The sequence below is a fragment of the Pempheris klunzingeri genome, chromosome 10, assembly GCF_042242105.1.
Source record: "Pempheris klunzingeri isolate RE-2024b chromosome 10, fPemKlu1.hap1, whole genome shotgun sequence".
Lineage (NCBI taxonomy): Eukaryota > Metazoa > Chordata > Actinopteri > Acropomatiformes > Pempheridae > Pempheris > Pempheris klunzingeri.
This window is the reverse complement of record NC_092021.1, coordinates 18,123,989-18,143,400: the sequence shown is the minus strand read 5'-3', so window position 1 is coordinate 18,143,400 and position 19,412 is coordinate 18,123,989. Positions and strand designations below refer to the sequence as shown.

Sequence of the window (19,412 nt, the reverse complement as noted above, 5' to 3'; positions counted from 1 at the left end):
TCCCAGAAGGCTTTGGGTGTTCACTGTCTCACTCTAACCTCCCACCACTGTTTCTATCTCTATTCACTTAAACGCTGGCAAGTTTAACATAATGAAATAAATCCTGGCTCCTGCCCTCTCCTGCTTGGGTAAGACTAACGGTGGAACTGACTTTCTTAAACTAAATGCATGATATTTTCTCACCCTATAAAAGTTGCAGTGCTGTGTCACAATTACAGGCTCTAATTTCATGTATCGTGTGTCTCTCTGATTCTTATGTGCATGCCGTTTGCTGTAACTCACTGCTTTAATGCACTGAAAAATCTAGTTAACTTGCATGCCAAACAGTATATACTGCACAACTTTACCGTATACACACATATATGTACACATGTATATGTTTATTTGTCACCCAAAATATTCATATCATGTTTTCCAAAATCCCAAAATATACGTATTTAACTATATAGTGTCACCTAAGGTTTGAATACAAGCAAATCTGCTCTTGCATATTTGAGTGACACTTGAGTAATATTTACACCACTCAAATGTGTAAAATGGTGTATTATTCACCCTAACCTGCTTTACTAACTCTGGCTCTGCTACTACTCAGCCATTCGTCTAACATTGTCCTGTTTCCTCATCAGGAACCAGGATGGGGCAGGACCCGTAGCACATGAGCGGAAGTCTCAGACTCTGCCTGTGTCCCGTAACAGGGCGGGAATGATGCATGCCCGCTTACAGCAGCTCAGCAGCCTGGATAACTCATACACTTTTAACCACAGTAAGTGCCCCATACTTGTCATCGAACATCTTCTACCAGAGGACCCCTGCCCTCCTTCGCCTCACCCCATATTGTCTGACTCCTCATGCTTTTCAACATCATCAACATCACCCTCCTCCTCCTCCTCCTCCTCCTGTGTTTAAACCCAGCCTGCTCTGAAGCACAAAATGCCTCAGAAGACATAGATGCACCATCAGTAGATTAAATTAGGTAGGGTCTAAGGTGGCTCTGTGTGGCATTATATTGATTTTATTAAAAGGGCTTCAACTATGTGCTCAGTCGGTTAAATGGCATCATTTAATGCAGTTTCTTTGTGTTTTCAGTGTAAGAAAGATTTCAAGTATTCTTGGAATATCTGTAGACCATGGTAAGAATGTATCAGGTCGGCAGGCAGTTTGCAGACTGTTACTGGCTCTGTTCATTTGGTTGAATTAAGAGCATGCCTATTCTGACTGAACATCAGCTTTCAAGATCTTCTCATCCCTCTGGCCAGCTCATCTGCTCTGAACTTTATTTTACATTTCATTCTCTTAAAAAAAAAGCGATCCATGTAAAATACATGTAAAAAAAAAAAGGGTTTCATTTCAAAATACTACCTGCATATTGCTGCTTGAAATTCATTTCTAAATATAAAACTCAGACAAAAGCATTGCTGCAATTTGTGAGGCAAAATTGTTCATTTGCTAAAATATAAAAAAAACATACCTTACCACTTAAAGTCAGACTTTAAGTGGTAAGGTATGTTTTATCACAGTTTGGAATGAAACTTTCACTATAATGAAATTTTCCATCTTTTGAGCAACGGCTTTGCCTTTAACCCTAAGGTCTCATATTTTAAGTTATATGATATATAAATGAGCTTTCTGAAGAGGCTTTATTTCAAGCGTGCTGCTGAGGGTGAAACAACTACAGCTCTCTGTTGTGTCCTCTTCAGCCTACAGTCACTCGGATGCAGACGTCTTAAATCAGTCACTGTTGGAGGCAAACATTGCTACTGAAGTGTGTCTGACCGTCCTGGACACACTGAGTATCTTCATCATGGGATTCAAGGTAACATATACACACACATTTACTGTTCGTGTAAACATACTTTGTATCAGAACTTTTTTTCTTTAAATACATTATTTAGGTTATCTAATGATTATGTCAGGCCTGACTGTTTTTTAACACGGATTATGTCAGTTTCTAAGAAGATACTATGTTTTTCTACAGACCCAGCTGTGCTCTGACCACGGCCACAGTCCATTAATGAAGAAAGTGTTTGATGTCCACCTCTGTTTCCTGCGGATCAATCAGTCAGAGACGGCCCTCAAGCAGGTCTTCACTTCGCTGCGAACCTTCATCTACAAGGTGTGAAGGGCACTGGCTCTCTTGTTATTTGTTACGGTCTTTGGCGTCGGCCGTAGCTGATGACCTGTCTGTCTTCCTCGCCTTCTAGTTTCCCTGCACATTCTTTGAGGGGCGTGCTGACATGTGTGCTGCTTTCTGCTATGAGATCTTAAAGTGCTGTAACTCCAAGCTCAGCTCCATTCGCAGTGATGCCGCCCATCTGCTCTACTTCCTCATGAAGAGCAACTTTGACTACACAGGGCGCAAGTCTTTTGTCCGGACACACTTGCAGGTGAGACAGACCGTCTGTGGAGCTCACTGGAATAAAAAGAACACTTAATTGTTTTATCTCCTTAATACTTTTCTTAATTCTATGAAAACTGCTAATAAACTAGATTTTGAAGTGACAAATCTACTATAGAAATTCTCCTCTTACTGTTTGGGGCTGTTAAACTTTTTACAGATAACATACAGAATAAAGAAATGTTTCTGTATATCGTAAATATATTTATACTATATGTACACATACAGCACTGAGGTCTGTATGACCTCAAACAATAGCAAAGGCCAATGTCAACAAAACTCAAGGACTAAACAATATTTATTCTTTCCCTTTCTCTAGGTGGTGATTGCTGTCAGTCAATTGATAGCTGATGTCATTGGTATTGGAAGTACCCGCTTCCAGCAGTCTCTGTCAATAATCAACAACTGTGCCAACAGTGACAAAACCATTAAGGTCAGGAATTCATCAATGTGCATAATTCATGTTCTGGTTTGAGTTTAACAGTTAAAACACAGTATATTTCTGAAATAGCCATAACACAATTTCTGCATCCTCCTTAATAGAACACAGCTTTCCCATCAGACGTGAAGGACCTGACCAAACGTATCAGAACAGTTTTGATGGCCACCGCCCAGATGAAGGAGCACGAGAGAGATCCGGAGATGCTGGTGGACCTGCAGTACAGCCTCGCCAAGTCATACGCCAGCACTCCTGAACTACGCAAGACCTGGCTGGACAGCATGGCCCGAATCCATGTGAAGAACGGAGACCTGTCAGAGGTCTGTGATAAGAGCTCCGTCTGTGTGTCTGAATTGGCTGGACTTTGGTATGATAGCTGCCAGTTTAACATGTAATAAATTCACTCGAGGTGTGTGATGTGTCTATGAAATATCAAGTACTAACTGGACTGATTTCATATTCATCCAGTTTTTATTGAGAGCTTATGTTCTTGGGTGATATGGTCCAATAACATTATTTATAGTATCAACATACTTTTCTTTTCTTTCTTGTTGTTGTCTACAGTCGGCCATGTGCTATGTGCACGTTGCAGCACTTGTGGCAGAATACCTGCGGAGAAAAGGTGCTTCAATAATCCATTTTTACTTGCACGCCATACGAATGCTCTGTTATGTAAATAATTTGTAGGTCGTAAGAATTATCCTTGTCTGGTAAATAATTTGAATTATGTCAGTGCTGTCTTCTTTTTCATTTTTTCTTTAATTTGTTGCAAGAAAGACTGGGCTGTTAAAATATTATCTCATCTCTCATGCTGTGTGCAGGTATGATCAAACAGGGCTGCTCAGCCTTCCGCGTCGTGACTCCAAATATTGATGAAGAAGCAGCGATGATGGAGGACGTTGGCATGCAGGATGTCCATTTCAATGAAGTATGTTTCACCAATGCAAACAAAAATGATAAATCACTGCCTGTTTAATTGACATGAAATGTGTTAATGACAGCGCTAAGATTTGACACATTAACATGAATTCAGTTGCAGTTCTACTGTCTGACCCCATCATTTTATGACAACAATGTTGGTACCGTGTTAATGTAACATATTAAAGCATATAATTCAGTTTATCTGTTGGAAGAGGCTCCCCAATAATCCAGTTTTTCACATATTAATCATTTAAGTAATAACTGGTTGGCTCACTCAGTATTTCGTCACAGATTTAGACTTTCAAGATATCAAACTATGGACAAATCACATCAGCATGATACACATTTCTTAGTTTTGAATAATAAACCTTTTTTGGTGAGACACATTTTCCTTATTTTTCTTGGAATAATAAACCTTTTTTGGTGAGGCATGTTTTAGAGTCTAACAGAAATAAATGATTATGTGGAGGATTACCATTTTCACAATATCATAATCACTCAAAAGATTTGTAGAAGGGGAAAAGAGACACACACTCATAAGTCCAATGCAGTTTTTTTTTTTATCAGTAAATCTGTGAAGTTGCAATTAGTGCTGATGTCTACCTGCAAGCCAGCACTCAGCAGTATAGGATACATGTAGAAGTATGGTTTTCTTATTTCCTTACAGTCATCACAGGTTGATTTATCTAACTTTCATTTAAGCTACATTTCTATTTTTGCCCTCCTCTTGACCCCTCAGGATGTCCTAATGGAGCTTTTGGAGGAGTGTGCAGATGGACTGTGGAAGGCTGAGCGTTACGAGCTCATCTCTGACATCTATAAGCTCATAATCCCTATTTATGAGAAGCGCAGGGACTTCGAGGTACAACGCTGCTTCATTGGGAATTTCATTTCCCCACAACAATCCCCATTAATGTAGCCAAAGTTAGGACATTAGTATCTTCAAATTGTAATATGTATGTAATATTTTTTTTTTATGTTTTTTACTTTGCACAGAAACTGGCCCACCTGTATGACACGCTGCATCGTGCATACAGTAAAGTGACTGAGGTCATGCACACAGGCAAGAGATTGCTGGGCACCTACTTCAGAGTGGCTTTCTTTGGCCAGGTGAGTTTAACTCTCAAACAGCAGCAGCATATTCTTTTCCCTAAGATGTTATTTTTAGTTTAATTTTCCAAGCAGAGCTATTCTTTATTTGATTTCTGCACTAACTATTTAAAAGAGCACAAGTATTCATTTGGTTGCTGGTGTTTTGCAAAGTAATTCACAATGAGCATTGGGCTGTGCTGAAAGTGTTTTTGTTTTTAAGAGCATGACCACATACTGTGGCATTTTATGATCCACTCTAATACCCTTTTCTGCTTTTTATCCTCTTTGAAGGCAGCGGTAAGTTGTGCAGTAGACCTTGCTAGCCTTTCTGAGCAGCCTATGTCTTTGTGTGGTGTTGGTGCTGCTGTAATCCATTGCACTTCTCAGTCATAGTTTATTGCTTCAGGTTACAGTAACAATCAGTCACCGCTGTTGCTTTCTGTTTTTGGAGCTGTGTTGCATGACGCTCTCTCACCTTCGCACTATTTCCAGTGCTTCTGCTTTTGTGTTTCGGATCTAAGTTAGTACGATTTTAGCTCTGACCCGCATACTTGTCTTAACTTGTGAAATTTTATAAGTAATTCTCTGGGTGTGGTTACCTTTACCTGTGTGCTTTGATAGAGATCCACATATCCATGTCTCTCTTGGCATGGTGATCTAACTGCTGATGCATTAGTTTGAATTAGTGTATTGAATTTCTTCATAGCATTTAGGTAGTGCTCACGGAATAACAATGATTTTATGTTCTGCTGTCCACACCCCTGTAGCAGTACCAGTTTACTGACTCAGAGGCTGAGGTAAATAAATATGAAAGCCAACATTGCAGTTGGACTGCAGTGATGTGTTAGGCTGTGTAGTGCTCCTTTACTAATGCAGTTGGTGCTCTTTCACGTGCATTACTTATCTTTTAGCCCTTTAACTCCTCCTCTACTCCAACCTCAGTGTTGTCTTGATCATAGTAGGAAACCCTTGAAGGGCCAGTAGTAGGATTAATCTCTCACTGGGTAAATGCATGGCTTCATCCTTCTGTTCATGGGACTTTTTTTGACCATTTACATACAAGACAAGTGACTAATCTAACTACTCCCACTGACCGTGTGAAATCCGTGCCCCCACCTCTGTCCTTTGGTTTTGTCTCACATCATTGAACTGACACTAGTTGATGTCTTGCAGTGGAGTTTTTGTTTTTTGTGTCTGTGCTTGGACATTAGATAGAAGATTGTGTTTTTGTGGAGTCTGCCAAACATTTCAGCTCGGAGCTGAGACTGAAAAAGTATTTTACTTTTAACAAACTGTTAGAATGACTCCCACTCACAGCCCATGTATGTATGTTTGATGTGGCACTGTTTGCTTCTTTATATCTTACCAGATAAACACACTGTTTTTATTCGTTCCAACCATGTTTTATCTTTTTTTAGGGATTCTTTGAAGATGAAGATGGTAAGGAGTACATCTACAAAGAACCCAAATTCACCCCCCTGTCAGAGATATCACAGAGGCTCCTCAAACTGTACTCTGATAAGTTCGGGCAGGAAAACGTGAAGATGATCCAGGACTCTGGAAAAGTAAGACTCTGTTGATATCATGAGATTTAATTTTTTTTTTTTTTTTACCAGAGGCTTTTAAGATTTATAAAACGTGCCACTGATCTGTTGTAATGACACATTTTCCCTGTACAGATTAACCCCAAAGACCTGGACTCTAAGTATGCGTATATCCAAGTGACACATGTGACTCCTTACCTGGAGGAAAAGGAGCTGGTGGACAGGAAGACAGACTTCGAGAAGAGCCACAACATCCGTCGCTTTGTATTTGAGATGCCTTTCACCATATCAGGCAAAAAGCAGGGCGGGGTGGAGGAGCAGTGCAAACGCAGGACTATACTAACCAGTAGGTAACCCAATGTACTGAAGGTGGTAGTGGCACATAAAATAAGCTATTAAAGGGGTACTATTTCAAAAATAACATCAATATTGGTGCAACAGTTGCAGAGATTTCAGAGATAAATTAGTGAGGTAATGCTGTTACCTCGACCACGATGATGACTGATTACACTGAAAAGTTCTCCTCATCACCAGTAAACTGATTTTGATGTTTAAATTCTGTGTAGTTACCCTTCAGGCTTCAAATACACATGTGGAAGGCTGTTGCGTGGGTATCAGTGGTTGAGGCATTACATTACTCAGCAGAAAGGTCCTGTGTATAAATGAAAGATTTTGATTAGATTCTGAATGTGTCAGCTCTCTGTCAAGGACTTTTCCTAATCCTAATCACAGTTTTACGGCGTTATGGCACAAAAGATTCTAAAGTTCAACCTGATGTCGTTATCTTTATGATCTGAGAGCGTTCAAAGGATGCACAGTCCACGTATGAGTGGATCCTGAGCTGTAAAACTCAGAAAAGCACATGCAAGAAGAAAAGATTCATTAACTAAACGGCAAGCTTTTCACCTTTTCCTTATCATGATTCTGTCCCCCAGCCACGCATTGTTTCCCCTATGTAAAGAAACGTATCGCAGTGATGTATCAACACCACACTGATCTGAGCCCCATCGAGGTGGCCATCGATGAGATGAGCAAGAAAGTGGCCGAGATCAAACAGCTCTGCTCCTCCAGTGAGGTAGACATGATCCGTCTGCAGCTCAAACTGCAGGGCAGCATCAGTGTCCAGGTGCCTGAATTTTGTCCACACACAGACACAAATACACACACTGAACATACTTAATGAAATGATCATGAAAACAAAAATGACATGGCTCCTACATTGTCCCACAGGTAAATGCCGGACCGCTTGCATATGCCAGAGCTTTTCTGGACGATGCAAGCGCCAAGAAGTATCCTGATAACAAGGTGAAACAGCTGAAGGAGGTGTTCAGGTGAGATGAGATGTCAACAGCTTATGTGTGCGCAAATCTCAATCAAGTTTTACTACTTTGTGTTGTCCTGCTTTGACACACCTTAATGCTATTTTGCGAGCAGGCATTTTGTGGAGGCCTGCGGCCACGGCTTAGGCATCAATGAGCGTCTGATAAAAGAGGACCAGCAGGAATATCACGATGAGATGAAAGCCAACTACAGAGACTTAGCTAGAGAGCTGTCCATCATCATGCATGAGCAAGTAAGTACAGTATCACTAATTTGAGTATCAGTGTAATTACTTTTGGCAGTACTAACAACAGTTTTGGCATGTGACATAAAACAGTCATTCAGTGTTTGATAATGTGATTGGTAACACACTCTGTGATAACACCCTTCTCTGTTTTTCCCTTGTGCTGACATGAGCAGATTGGATGGTAATGCAAGAGGCACCAGCACACAATAACAACTGAGTTGTTAATTGTTGGTCATGCCAGACACATGCATCTGTTCTCTGATATTACTCTACATTTTCATTGCTGTGGGATTTAGCATTAGAAATCCTGATGTTACAGTAATTCATGGCCCGCCTCTATTTTGTTTTTTTGTTGTTTTGTTTAGACATTTATAATATTTCTAGAATCTGTCCTATTTTGTAATTGGTTTAAACTGCCTAACGTTACAAGAATAGAATAGAATCTGCTACAGCTAAAGTCCATCTCTTGACCTTAAAACTAAAACATTGGCAAAGTAATCTGAGCAGATCACAGGCAGGCCTTATCTTTATACCCCTAGTCCAATTCTCCTAATTAGAGCTGCAACTAACAATTATTTTCAGTACCGATGATTCTGCCAATTATACTCTTGATTTATGCTTATTTAAAATAGTGAAATAGGTCCATTATAATTTCCCATGGTGCTGTCCTCAAATGTCTTGTTTTGTCCAACACAAAAGATGAAAGTTTACTGTAATATAAGACAAGGAAAAGCAACAAATTCTCACAATGAGACACTGGAGGCAAGAAATATTTGCTACTTTTGCGTGGAAATTGGCAAAACATGGCAATCAATTAATCGTTTAATAAGTCCTACTCCTGATATTTCAAAACTCAAAATTTAAAACCCACCTGTCCTCCCTCTACAATGAACATGATGCAGCAGCTGGCAAGACCAACAATCACTTATGAATGCATCTCTTTTGGATTGCTGACATGTATTTTCTCTGCATACATGCATGCAAAACATGGTTTGGTTGTTTTTACTTCCTACTTATTTTCTGTTTTCTGTATCTATTTATCTTCATGAAAGGGGTTTTTAGACTGAGATAGTTTGACATTTTGGAAAATATATATTTTCACTATCCTGCATTAAATGTGAAGATTCATACCACTTTCATATCTGTATGGTAAAATGTAAGGCTACAGCCAGCTTCTGGTTAGCTCAGCTTAGCACAGGGTTAAACAGCTGACCTGGCTGCGTCCAAAGATAACAAATTCCCCCTGTTTCCAGATTTTTTGCTAAGCTAGGCAAACCTGCAGCTGGCTGTAGCTTCAGATTTACTGTACAGACATGTGAGTGGTTAGTATAGTTCCCAAAACATCAAACTATTCCTTTCAGAGCAGAAATTAAGGTGCTAAAGGTATCTGAGATGGTATCTGTGAATATCTGTGAATATCACACTTTTTCCTCGTTCCAGATCAGTCCTGTGGAAGATGGCATGAAGAGCGTTCTTCCAGACTCGCTTCACATCTTTAATGCCATCAGCGGCACGCCAACCACTACGACCATCCAGGGCATCCCCAGCTCTTCCTCTGTGGTATGATGCTTGGCTGGGCTAGCCTTGAACTCAGCGCCCTCTAAACTCGCCAACCAGGCACCCAGGCCAGTGTTTGCCATATTGACACCTCTAAACCTGACCCCGATTCTTTTCAGTCAGCTTAGAGGGAAACTGGCAAAAGCACAGACAACTCTGACCACCTTTCTCAGTGAACCATGATCGAGGCACTGGACCTATTTAACGTATGCACACGGCATGGTAACTGTATTGGATGTGGCCAATTTAAACTTTCCTGTGACAGCACTGAGGTGAAGCCTGAGACCTGGGCAACAAGAGAGGGGATCATGCAGAGCTGCCTATGACAGACTTTGTTTCTGCCTCATGGCCAGAGATAATGCGCGTTGAGATATATATGTACCATCTTCTCCCTCACCTGTGTGCACATGAAAGGCCTGTGCAGTATTTTCCATGGAGACATTCCTGTTGGGATCTTTAATATGCATGGCATTACATTACACCCACCACCTTCCCAACAGCCCATTTTTGTTTATTTTGATAATGTTTCACATTGTGTTTTTGTATGTACAGTATTCCACTTTTATAAACCACTGTATTGATGTCTTGATGAACAGTATATGCTGCAAACATCGACGCTCATTTACCTGTACATGAAGTTATATTTCTACAAAAATGCAAATTTGCAAAATGGCCTCCTATGACTCATGTTAGCATTCAAGCTTAAATCACTTCAATGTCTTAGAATGGGAGCGTTTTTAGATATTTAAAGCCATTGCATACGAAAAGTATATTCCAAGTTGTTTATAACTGTATATAACAAAAGGAGTGTGTGCAATATTTGCAAAGTATCTTGCTGTGTGGGGCTCATACACTGTAAAGATGATGTTCACCTTCTTGCCAAAGCGATGAGGTGTGGAACCAGACACTACGCCTACTGTGGAAGTAATATGAAGCTTTTACCATTTTAGTGTTCTTTAAAATGTTCAAGAAATTGTTTTATATGTGGGCAGCGATGGGTTTTTTTTTTAAATTTTTATTTTTATTTAACGCAAGGTCACTGTTCTGCTGTAAACAGAGATGTTCCCTAATGCTTTTCTTTCAAATAAAATACACTCATTTCTCTGCACTTGAACTCATGAATCCCAATTTTGTTTTCATGATTTTTAAAAGTTTATTCTTGCATTTATTCCCAGAGTTAGTTGAGTTATGAAGTTCATAGAATTCATAGTTTTTATGAGGTGTCACGGACCGATCATAGCTGACTCCCTATCGCCTATATCTCGTGTTCCCACCCATCATAAAAGCAACACAGTCAGCAGTGTGGAAGACAGATCAAGGGCTAATAAGAAGCACTATTAAGAAACACTCTCACTCCCACCACTGAACAGTGAAGGATCAATTATCAACTGCTCCCTGCAGGAATATCAAACAACAGCAGAAAACAGGCAACTGCTTCACACACACATCATGACAGGTGAGTTTGAAACTTTTTTTTCTGCGTTTTCATCTACAAAAGTTAATATTCCAGAGCAGAATATGCAAACATCAGAGGGACAAGGCAGAACAAACAAAGAAAAATCATTGCACACTCTTAACTGCTCCTGGATTGTTTTGTCCTGCCATACCGAAACACTGGGAGAGAGAGAGGGACTTAGACAGAGAAATAACTAATAGGCTACTGTATTTTTCTCCATTTACTAAAACGCAGGCTATTATTTAAACCAGTTTTATCTTGTACACAGATAAGGAAGATCCCAAGAAAGGGAAGAAGAGCAAAGGGAAGGTAACGTATCTAATTAATTTATTGGTTATTGTGCAGTTTTTAATCGTTAAGTGAAGCTAAATGATAATCCATAAGAACAGAGCAACCATGTCAATATGCCTTACGCCTTGTCAACTAAATACCTAGCTATTTTCCATTTTATGTCACTTTATACCTCAGGTCCACATCTCAGAACATATAAAACATAGCATCAATTTAGAAAATATGATGCAAAGTTACAGATTAAACTCATCATTTAAAATCATTAAAAGTAATTCTACCACAGGCAATGACGGCATTAAAATACTGCTTACATGTTAATGCATTATTCATGATGATCCAGTGATAAAACACTGACATGGACCATTCTGCATAATGACCACTTTTTTTAGATTTTGTTGTTGATGCTTCTATATTTTTACTTAAAAATTGTAAATGCAGGCCTATAACTTGGATTTATTTATTTGTTTTATTCTTAACTAAATGGTGTGTAATAATTTTCCCACCACCCCTGAACACTGTGTCTGCGTTGTGTTTTAGAGTAAGGAGGTGTGTGGCTACCCGCTCAGCATCTTCTTCATCGTTGTGAATGAGTTCTGTGAGAGGTTCTCCTACTATGGAATGCGAGGTGAGGAGGCTGCGTTCTAGAACCCTGACTATGTGGTTCTTCCTGTCACCATGACAACGCTCCCTTGACTTTAACCGAGTAGGATATTTTAGCCGATCTTCCTCTAACAGCACATTATTAAACTGATTTATTTGATTAACTGTAACACTGTTGGAGGGCAAGAATCAGAACAGAGGACTCGTTCAGCATGAGCGAACATTTCAGAGCTGATTGTGTGCAGTTAGTGTGAAATAAGAGGAAGCTGACATTTTTACGTGCCTGTCCACAGCTGTCCTGGTGCTCTACTTTAAGTACTTCCTGCGCTGGGACGATGACTTGGCCACCTCCATCTATCACACCTTCGTGGCTCTCTGCTACCTGACCCCTATCCTCGGGGCCATTGTGGCCGATTCCTGGCTGGGAAAGTTCAAGTGAGTGGTTGCTTCAACTTCCACTGATTTAATGCATGACTTTGATTGGCTATAATTGATTTGTCATTAAACGTGTAATTACTTAAAGGATGTCTGCCTCTCAGTGGTAGAAAGTAACGAGGTGTAAGTACTGTAGCCTACTTAAGTACAATTTTGGGGTATTTGTAGGTCTGCTTTATCTGAGTATATGCATTTTCTGATATTTTATTCTTCTACTACACAACATTACAGAAAACACTGCACTTTTTAACTCCACTTCATTTATTAAGCATATACAATGACTCGTTTATTTTTGGATTTATGTTTTACATTAAAAACATATGTATGATAAAATATAATAAATTGCTAAAGGTTCCCAACATGTTTTGTGAGGATTGATAGAGGATTGGGCTTGGGGATATTTAGGACAACAAAATAGGAATAGCCAATCTTCTCGCTGATGGTCTTGTTTGCTTATGCAGATCTACAGAGGCATCATTATTACTGTTTAATAACCAGTTAAAAACTCCTTTTAGCTGCTTTGAACAATGACACTTTGTGCTTAATTTAACATTACTATCCTTTTCCCTCTATCCTCTACAGGACTATCATCTACCTGTCCATTGTCTATGCGATTGGCCAAATTACAATGGCTGTCAGTGCAATCCATGACATCACTGACACGAACAGAGACGGGACACCAGATAACATGACCTTTCATGTGTGGGTTTCTATTTTACTCTAGAAATAATTGAATCAAACCGTGATGTGGCCTTTTGAACTTTTGGCACAGCATATTTCTAAAATATTCCCTGCTCATGCACATGTTCTTCCTCACATTTAGCGCAATGTCCATGGTGGGTCTCTTCCTCATCGCTCTTGGCACTGGCGGCATCAAACCTTGTGTTGCTGCCTTTGGTGGAGACCAATTTAATGATAATCAGGTTAGAGCATTTGTTCACTTCTGTTCGTACCTAAGCTTGAGTCTTTTCCTCTAATATTTAGCTTTTGATGGTAACAAAGGCATTGTCAAGTCAAGTCAAATTTTGTTTGGATAGCCCAAAATCACAAATGACAATCTCTACAGTGACATACTTTAGCGAAATAATTAACATGTAAATGCAACATCCTTAGTTCTGTTACTTTATTGCATGCAATCTCTCTTCTCGCTCTGCTTACTCTCAAGTATCCACAAAAATATTGGCAAAAATGCCCCAAAATACCTAAAACATGACTAAGTCTACAGCCATGCTGGTGGCTCTGTGAGGCAAAGCTGTGCTTTAAAATGAAATGCATGCTAACATGCTCACAGTAACAATGCTAACATGCTGATGCCAGTTGTTGACAAGTAAATTCAGATTTTTTTTTTTGGCTAATAATCAGAAAATTGGCTGTAAAATTTGTTTTTTGAACTGCACATCTCAAGTTCAACAATGTAATACTAGTGCAACAAATTGCGTGCTAAATTGGTGGAGTATTCTCTTAAATTTGATTCATTCTGAAGGGGCCGTGAATGTGTCTACCAAATTTCATGACAATCCACTCAAGATCACAAAACTCAGCCTCATGACTCTGCAAGAGCAAAAGTCAGCAGATCACCAAAGCCATTAGGATACATCCTGTGGAGACAAAGAATGGCTGTACAAGACTTCACTACAAAACATCTAATAGATGTTGAGATATTTATTACAGTTTGGGCCGAGGTAGTGGACTAACAGCCATTCCTAGAGCCATGTCACTAGCATAGCTAAAAAAACGTTGGTTGTACCATTTGAAATCATATACACAAATATCAACTTTGAAATAGGTTACACATGATGCTCAGTTTTGAACAATGTGCATGCAACACATGATAAAAGGTCGCTGCTTTATGGCTCTGTGCAGGAATCTCAAAGGAGAACTTTCTTCTCCGTGTTCTACCTGTGCATCAATGGTGGAAGTCTCCTGTCAACCATTATCACTCCGATCCTCAGAGGTAGGTTATGAGTAGGACATAAAGTTTATGACCAACAGTGCCATAAACTTGAGTGCATGCGAACCTTCATGATAGTTGTTTGTCTCCATCTGCAGCTCAGGAATGTGGCATCCACGTTCCGCAGAAGTGTTATTCTCTGGCCTTCGGTGTCCCTGCAGCTCTAATGGTGGTGGCACTTGGTATGTCGTGCCAATTCAGTGACTGTGATTGTAAACATAAAGCATAAATAGAACGATGAAATACACACAATGTATAACTGATAACAATATTATGCCTGTGGTGTAATTTACAGTGGTGTTTATCATTGGAAGTGGTATGTACTACAAAGCTGAACCGCAGGGAAACATCATGCTGGATGTGTGTAAATGTATTGGGGTGAGTCTCATTAGCACTATTTTGCATCAACACATTCTGCATCAATGTGTAGCAACTGCTGCTTCTAGTGTTTTACTAAAAGATATTCTCGTATTCTCTAAAAAACATGTCTCTCCTTCAATTTCCTCCTCAATCAGTTTGCCATTAAAAACCGTTACAAGCACAGAAGCAAGCAATACCCAAAGAGGCAGCACTGGATGGACTGGGCAGAGGAAAAATATGATGTAAGTTTCACTTTATTTAATTCTCTAAGTTTCTAACACGGTGTTGAGTCAGTGGAGCAACAGCAGTTCATATCCTGTCTGTCTCTGCTGTAGAAACTCCTCATTGCTCAAATCAAAATGGTGCTGAAGGTCCTCTTTTTATACATCCCACTTCCGATGTTCTGGACCCTATTTGACCAAAAGGTATCTTGAAGTTATTCTTTCTTTTAAAAGGCAACATCACTTTTTCACTTTCGTGAAAACTGTGCTAAACTTTGCGTCTCTAAAAGGGTTCCAGATGGACTCTGCAAGCCACCACCATGGATGGAAACTTTGTGAGTTGTGTGATAAAACCAGTTATAAATATTGTATATTTTAATGAACCACAGCAGTGTGTTCATGCTCTAATAATTTCTTTGTGTCTGCAGGGTCAACTTGTTATACAGCCCGATCAGATGCAGGTAAGGTAAAAGACTTGTATCACGTTAGCTCAGACTGATGCACTGCACTTCTCACTTGTCAGTTCTTATTGAGTTCTCAATTTATGTTTTTGAAAGACTGTCAACCCCATTCTGATCCTGACTCTGGTGCCTATCATGGACAGTGTAATCTATCCTCTGATCAAAAAATGTGGCCTGAACTTTACGTAAGTACTGCTGGAACTTAGTGGCTCATATAGTATCTGTCAGTCTCTCTCTCTACACACACACACACACACACACACACACATATTATAAATATATACATACAGTCCATTTTGGAATAAAAGCACCATCCATTTCAGAATACCCACAGTTTCTTCTTCCTTTTTTTTTTGCATGTTCAATACTGCCTCATAAAGAAATAGGAAATCCAGCACATAACCCCCTATAAAACTACTATGTGTCATGTTTACCCTTTGGTTTTTGTACGGATTAAACAATAATGTATATAATGTGCTAATTTGTGAGCTTTAAAGAGGCAGACTTTGTTAGCATTGAACATACCCAGGCTTGCTGTTTCCCCTGTTTCCAGTTAAGCTAAGCTAAGCCAGTAGCTTATTTTAACTGGACTTAGCTTTTAGCTTTTGTAGCTTGATATTTAGAGAGTGCGCACAAACAGGTCAGCTACAAGGGCCGATGTGTTTCTCAAGGCAGAGGAAAAGCTCAACTTTGCAGATCTCAGTACATTATAACTTTACACAGTCTGAAAAAAACGTACTCTTGTGGAAGAATTGAGACTTGATTTTTGGTATTGTAATTCTGTCAAATTTTGTACAAATCAGTAATTATTATATTAAATCAACAGACCTCTGAAAAGAATGACAGTGGGGATGATCATGGCAGCTATAGCTTTTGTCTGCGCCGCTGTGGTTCAGATTCAAATTGATGTAAGTAGAAAACAGTTCATCTCCTTATATCCTGTAAAATGCTCAGCAATTTAGAGATTCGTTTATTTCAAACTCACAATTAAAGCTATAACTTTGCTAGCAGGGGCATAAAAAGAAGACCTGGAATAAGGACAAGTGCTCACTTCTTCTCTGTATTAATTTTCAGGAAACATTGCCCATTTTCCCATCTGCCAACCAGAATCAGCTGAAATTACTTAACATGGGCAGTAATCCAGTGACAGTTAATCTGCCTGGCAAAGAGCCTCTGGTACTTTCTGCAGCTCAGGTATGTCCTCACACAGTAACACAAACTGGGATTTACAGGTTTAAAATTCAGTGAAAATCAGTTGCATGCAGCCCAAAACCACAATATTCATATATACATAGTCTTACTGCTGTTTCAACAATTTCTTTGTTTTGCAGGCCAGTGATGAATTCTTTACATTTGAAGCAGAAAATATCAGCGTTGCAGTAGGCAGTCCTGCAGTGACAAGAAATGTTTCCATGGTCATGGGACAGAGACAAACTCTTCTCATTCCTGCAATCATTACTGATGAATGGCTGCTGGTGAGTAAGAAGAAGAAAAGATAATGAACATAAAGACACACAAGAAGCTTTTTAATGTTTAAATTAATCAACATCCTTTGTTTTATTTCCTCAGACCAATGATTTGAATTCCAAGCCACAGGAGGGCAGCAACGAGATCCGGTAAGTTGAATTACAAAAATGAATTGTTGAGTATTTTGATAATCAATCAATTGTTTATCTCTTATCACATAAAAATACTGAAAATCATAAAGTCGCAGCCCTAATCTTCATCTGCAGACTAAATTGGTGAAAATAAAGGAATTATTGTAAATACATTTTCTTGCTGTAATATTTTTGCTCATTATCTACCTATTTCAGATTTGTAAATGGGATGAGTATAGTGGTGAACATTTCAACGTCCACAGTTTACTTTGGACTAATTGACCCACAGTATTATTCCAACTACTCACAGATAAAAAACGGAAAGTAAGGATTTTTTTTTCATCCTGACTAACTCACTGTTTTTACACACCATTATTTCAAGCAAGCAATAAAAAATTTTATTAAGCTGATTTCCTTTTTCCTTCTAATGATCAGGTCTAGCTTCACCATACAGAGTGGTTCACAGTCATGTGAATACAGAAGGGTCTTCGGATTTGGAAGTTCATATACCTTCTTTATCCCCAGAAATTTTGACTTTGGACCAAATGTAAGTTTCACATATCATTTTTGATATTGTGAATTTCTGTCAGCAAATTAAGCCAGATCATTCTGTATGTGGTAACAGATGATATATTAGGTTTATTTATTGGTGTGATTGGTATTATTTGTGATTATGTTGAGAACTATTTAACTAGATTTATAAATGGCTTATATAAAAAAAATATTATTAACTTATTAATCCACAATTTAGAGTTGTCACAAAATATGCAATATCTTCCTTTGTCTGAGTGACAAAGGAGATGAAACTACACTTTTGAAACCCATTTTTACATTTTAAAAAGTGTCACAGACCTGGATTGATGCCTTGTTGTCTTTAGTCTTTTCATGGGATTTTTTTTTTTTACAATAAGTAAAATAGAGAATGAACCAGTCTCACACCTGTACAAATGTACAAATAGACAATGTATGAAAGTATTGTATTGTATGCTCTTGCAAAATCAGTCAAAATCCATCCAGCCACAGAAACACTGCCCTTAAGTGAACTTTTATTTCCATTTATCTGTTTTAGTGTCAGGAGTCTATTACTGTGATAGAAAACATCAAGCCCAACTCGGTTCACATGGCCCTCCAGATCCCACAGTACTTCTTCATTACTGCTGGTGAAGTGATGTTTTCTGTCACTGGTCTGGAGTTCTCCTACTCGCAGGTAAAAATGTTAGAACAAGCATCTCCACACATAAAGATATTTGATTTTCTTTGTCTCCAAACTATATAATAGTTCTGTGTAATGCTCTTTGTGTTTTGCTATATTTATTTTGTGTCTGTCTTTTGTTTCTTTAAGGCACCTAGTAATATGAAAGCAGTGCTACAAGCAGGCTGGTTGTTTACCGTTGCCATTGGCAACTTCATTGTACTGATTGTGGCTGAGCTTGCAAAGCTTCCCAAACAGGTAAATAAAAAACTGTAAAAAAAATACTTAAAGAGACGAAAAGTGACAAAATATCTCTAGTGGGTGTCTGTGGTATGTTTTCACCATGCAGTGACAGTGATGATGCACTAATACCATGTTTGTCGCTCTTGTCTCTCTCCTCCTCTTTCAGTGGACAGAGTACGTCCTGTTCGCCTCTCTCTTGGTTGCAGTGTGTGTCATCTTCTCCATTATGGCATATTTCTACACCTACATCGACCCCACAGAAATTGAGGCCCAGTTCAGGAAGAAAGATAATGAAGATGACGAGGATGATAAAAGCCAGCCACAGAAGATGGAGATTGAGATGGTTAGGAAAGATGCAGCCAAACAGACCAAAATGTGAACAGTCTAAAAAGCAGATTAACTATCCATAACTTATATCTGATGGTTAACATTAACACAGGGTAGAATTCCTGAATTTTGTGTGTGTGTGTGTAGAGAGAGAGAGAGACTGACAGATACTGTATAATGTATGTGTGTGTGTGTACACATGTGTGTTTGTTTAAAATATTTTATACTTTGATGCCCAAATGATTATGCGCAAGACACACTAAGTTGTTTAACATTATATTCAGTACAACAAATTCATATATTAGCCATGGTCTAATAACAGAACAACAGATGAATGCTGTTATTTCCTAACATGTACCCTTTGCATATCACTGGATGTAATTGTTCTTTTGTATTTATGCATAAATTATGTATATATATTCAAGCAAGCAAAATAAATAAAATCCTGTTTGTGTTTTTCATTCACTATTCTTGTCTTGAGATCCTTTGCAAAAAATAGCATTGAGCATGTAATTTTTGTGCATAGTCTCACAACCTGATATTAAATCTGGCTAAACAGACATGGGATTTCATTATTTGTGCATGAAATTTGTAGTTTGACAAAATAATGTTAACTAAATGTCAATTTAATAGATTTTTTTGATTCTTTCAACTGCATATTCCCATCAGCAGATGGATTTTATTCATTAATTTAATAGGCCTTCTTCACTGTAAACATTTTTGCATGTCATAGTAGGAAAATCACAGGTGTTACTAATGATA

General features: G+C 38.7%; 2 protein-coding genes across 2 annotated transcripts in view; both read left to right on the top strand.

Moving 5' to 3' along the window:
* The window catches only part of LOC139208812 (dedicator of cytokinesis protein 9), a 73,740-nt gene extending 63,127 nt beyond the window's left edge, over positions 1-10,613 (top strand). Inside the window, exons 39-56 of the mRNA XM_070838561.1 lie at positions 627-763; positions 1,698-1,813; positions 1,976-2,113; positions 2,202-2,384; positions 2,715-2,828; positions 2,939-3,154; positions 3,399-3,456; positions 3,656-3,762; positions 4,495-4,617; positions 4,752-4,865; positions 5,139-5,144; positions 5,615-5,644; positions 6,266-6,412; positions 6,527-6,737; positions 7,327-7,517; positions 7,622-7,722; positions 7,826-7,964; positions 9,399-10,613. Of these exons, the coding sequence (XP_070694662.1) occupies positions 627-763; positions 1,698-1,813; positions 1,976-2,113; positions 2,202-2,384; positions 2,715-2,828; positions 2,939-3,154; positions 3,399-3,456; positions 3,656-3,762; positions 4,495-4,617; positions 4,752-4,865; positions 5,139-5,144; positions 5,615-5,644; positions 6,266-6,412; positions 6,527-6,737; positions 7,327-7,517; positions 7,622-7,722; positions 7,826-7,964; positions 9,399-9,524 (2,257 nt within the window). The 3' untranslated portion in view covers positions 9,525-10,613. The remainder of the gene's footprint in view (positions 1-626; positions 764-1,697; positions 1,814-1,975; positions 2,114-2,201; positions 2,385-2,714; positions 2,829-2,938; positions 3,155-3,398; positions 3,457-3,655; positions 3,763-4,494; positions 4,618-4,751; positions 4,866-5,138; positions 5,145-5,614; positions 5,645-6,265; positions 6,413-6,526; positions 6,738-7,326; positions 7,518-7,621; positions 7,723-7,825; positions 7,965-9,398) is intronic.
* Positions 10,614-11,241: 628 nt separating this feature from the next.
* Positions 11,242-18,789, top strand: slc15a1a (solute carrier family 15 member 1a). The gene is made up of 22 exons (XM_070837630.1): positions 11,242-11,280; positions 11,800-11,887; positions 12,156-12,297; positions 12,880-12,999; positions 13,121-13,220; positions 14,161-14,251; positions 14,347-14,430; positions 14,544-14,626; positions 14,764-14,850; positions 14,944-15,033; positions 15,120-15,164; positions 15,258-15,290; positions 15,387-15,475; positions 16,117-16,198; positions 16,365-16,484; positions 16,622-16,765; positions 16,860-16,906; positions 17,105-17,212; positions 17,324-17,435; positions 17,958-18,095; positions 18,231-18,338; positions 18,490-18,789. The coding sequence occupies exons 2-22, from the start codon at positions 11,881-11,883 to the stop codon at positions 18,700-18,702; spliced, it is 2,043 nt and encodes a 680-aa protein (XP_070693731.1). The 5' UTR covers positions 11,242-11,280; positions 11,800-11,880; the 3' UTR covers positions 18,703-18,789.
* The last annotated feature ends 623 nt before the right edge of the window (positions 18,790-19,412 follow it).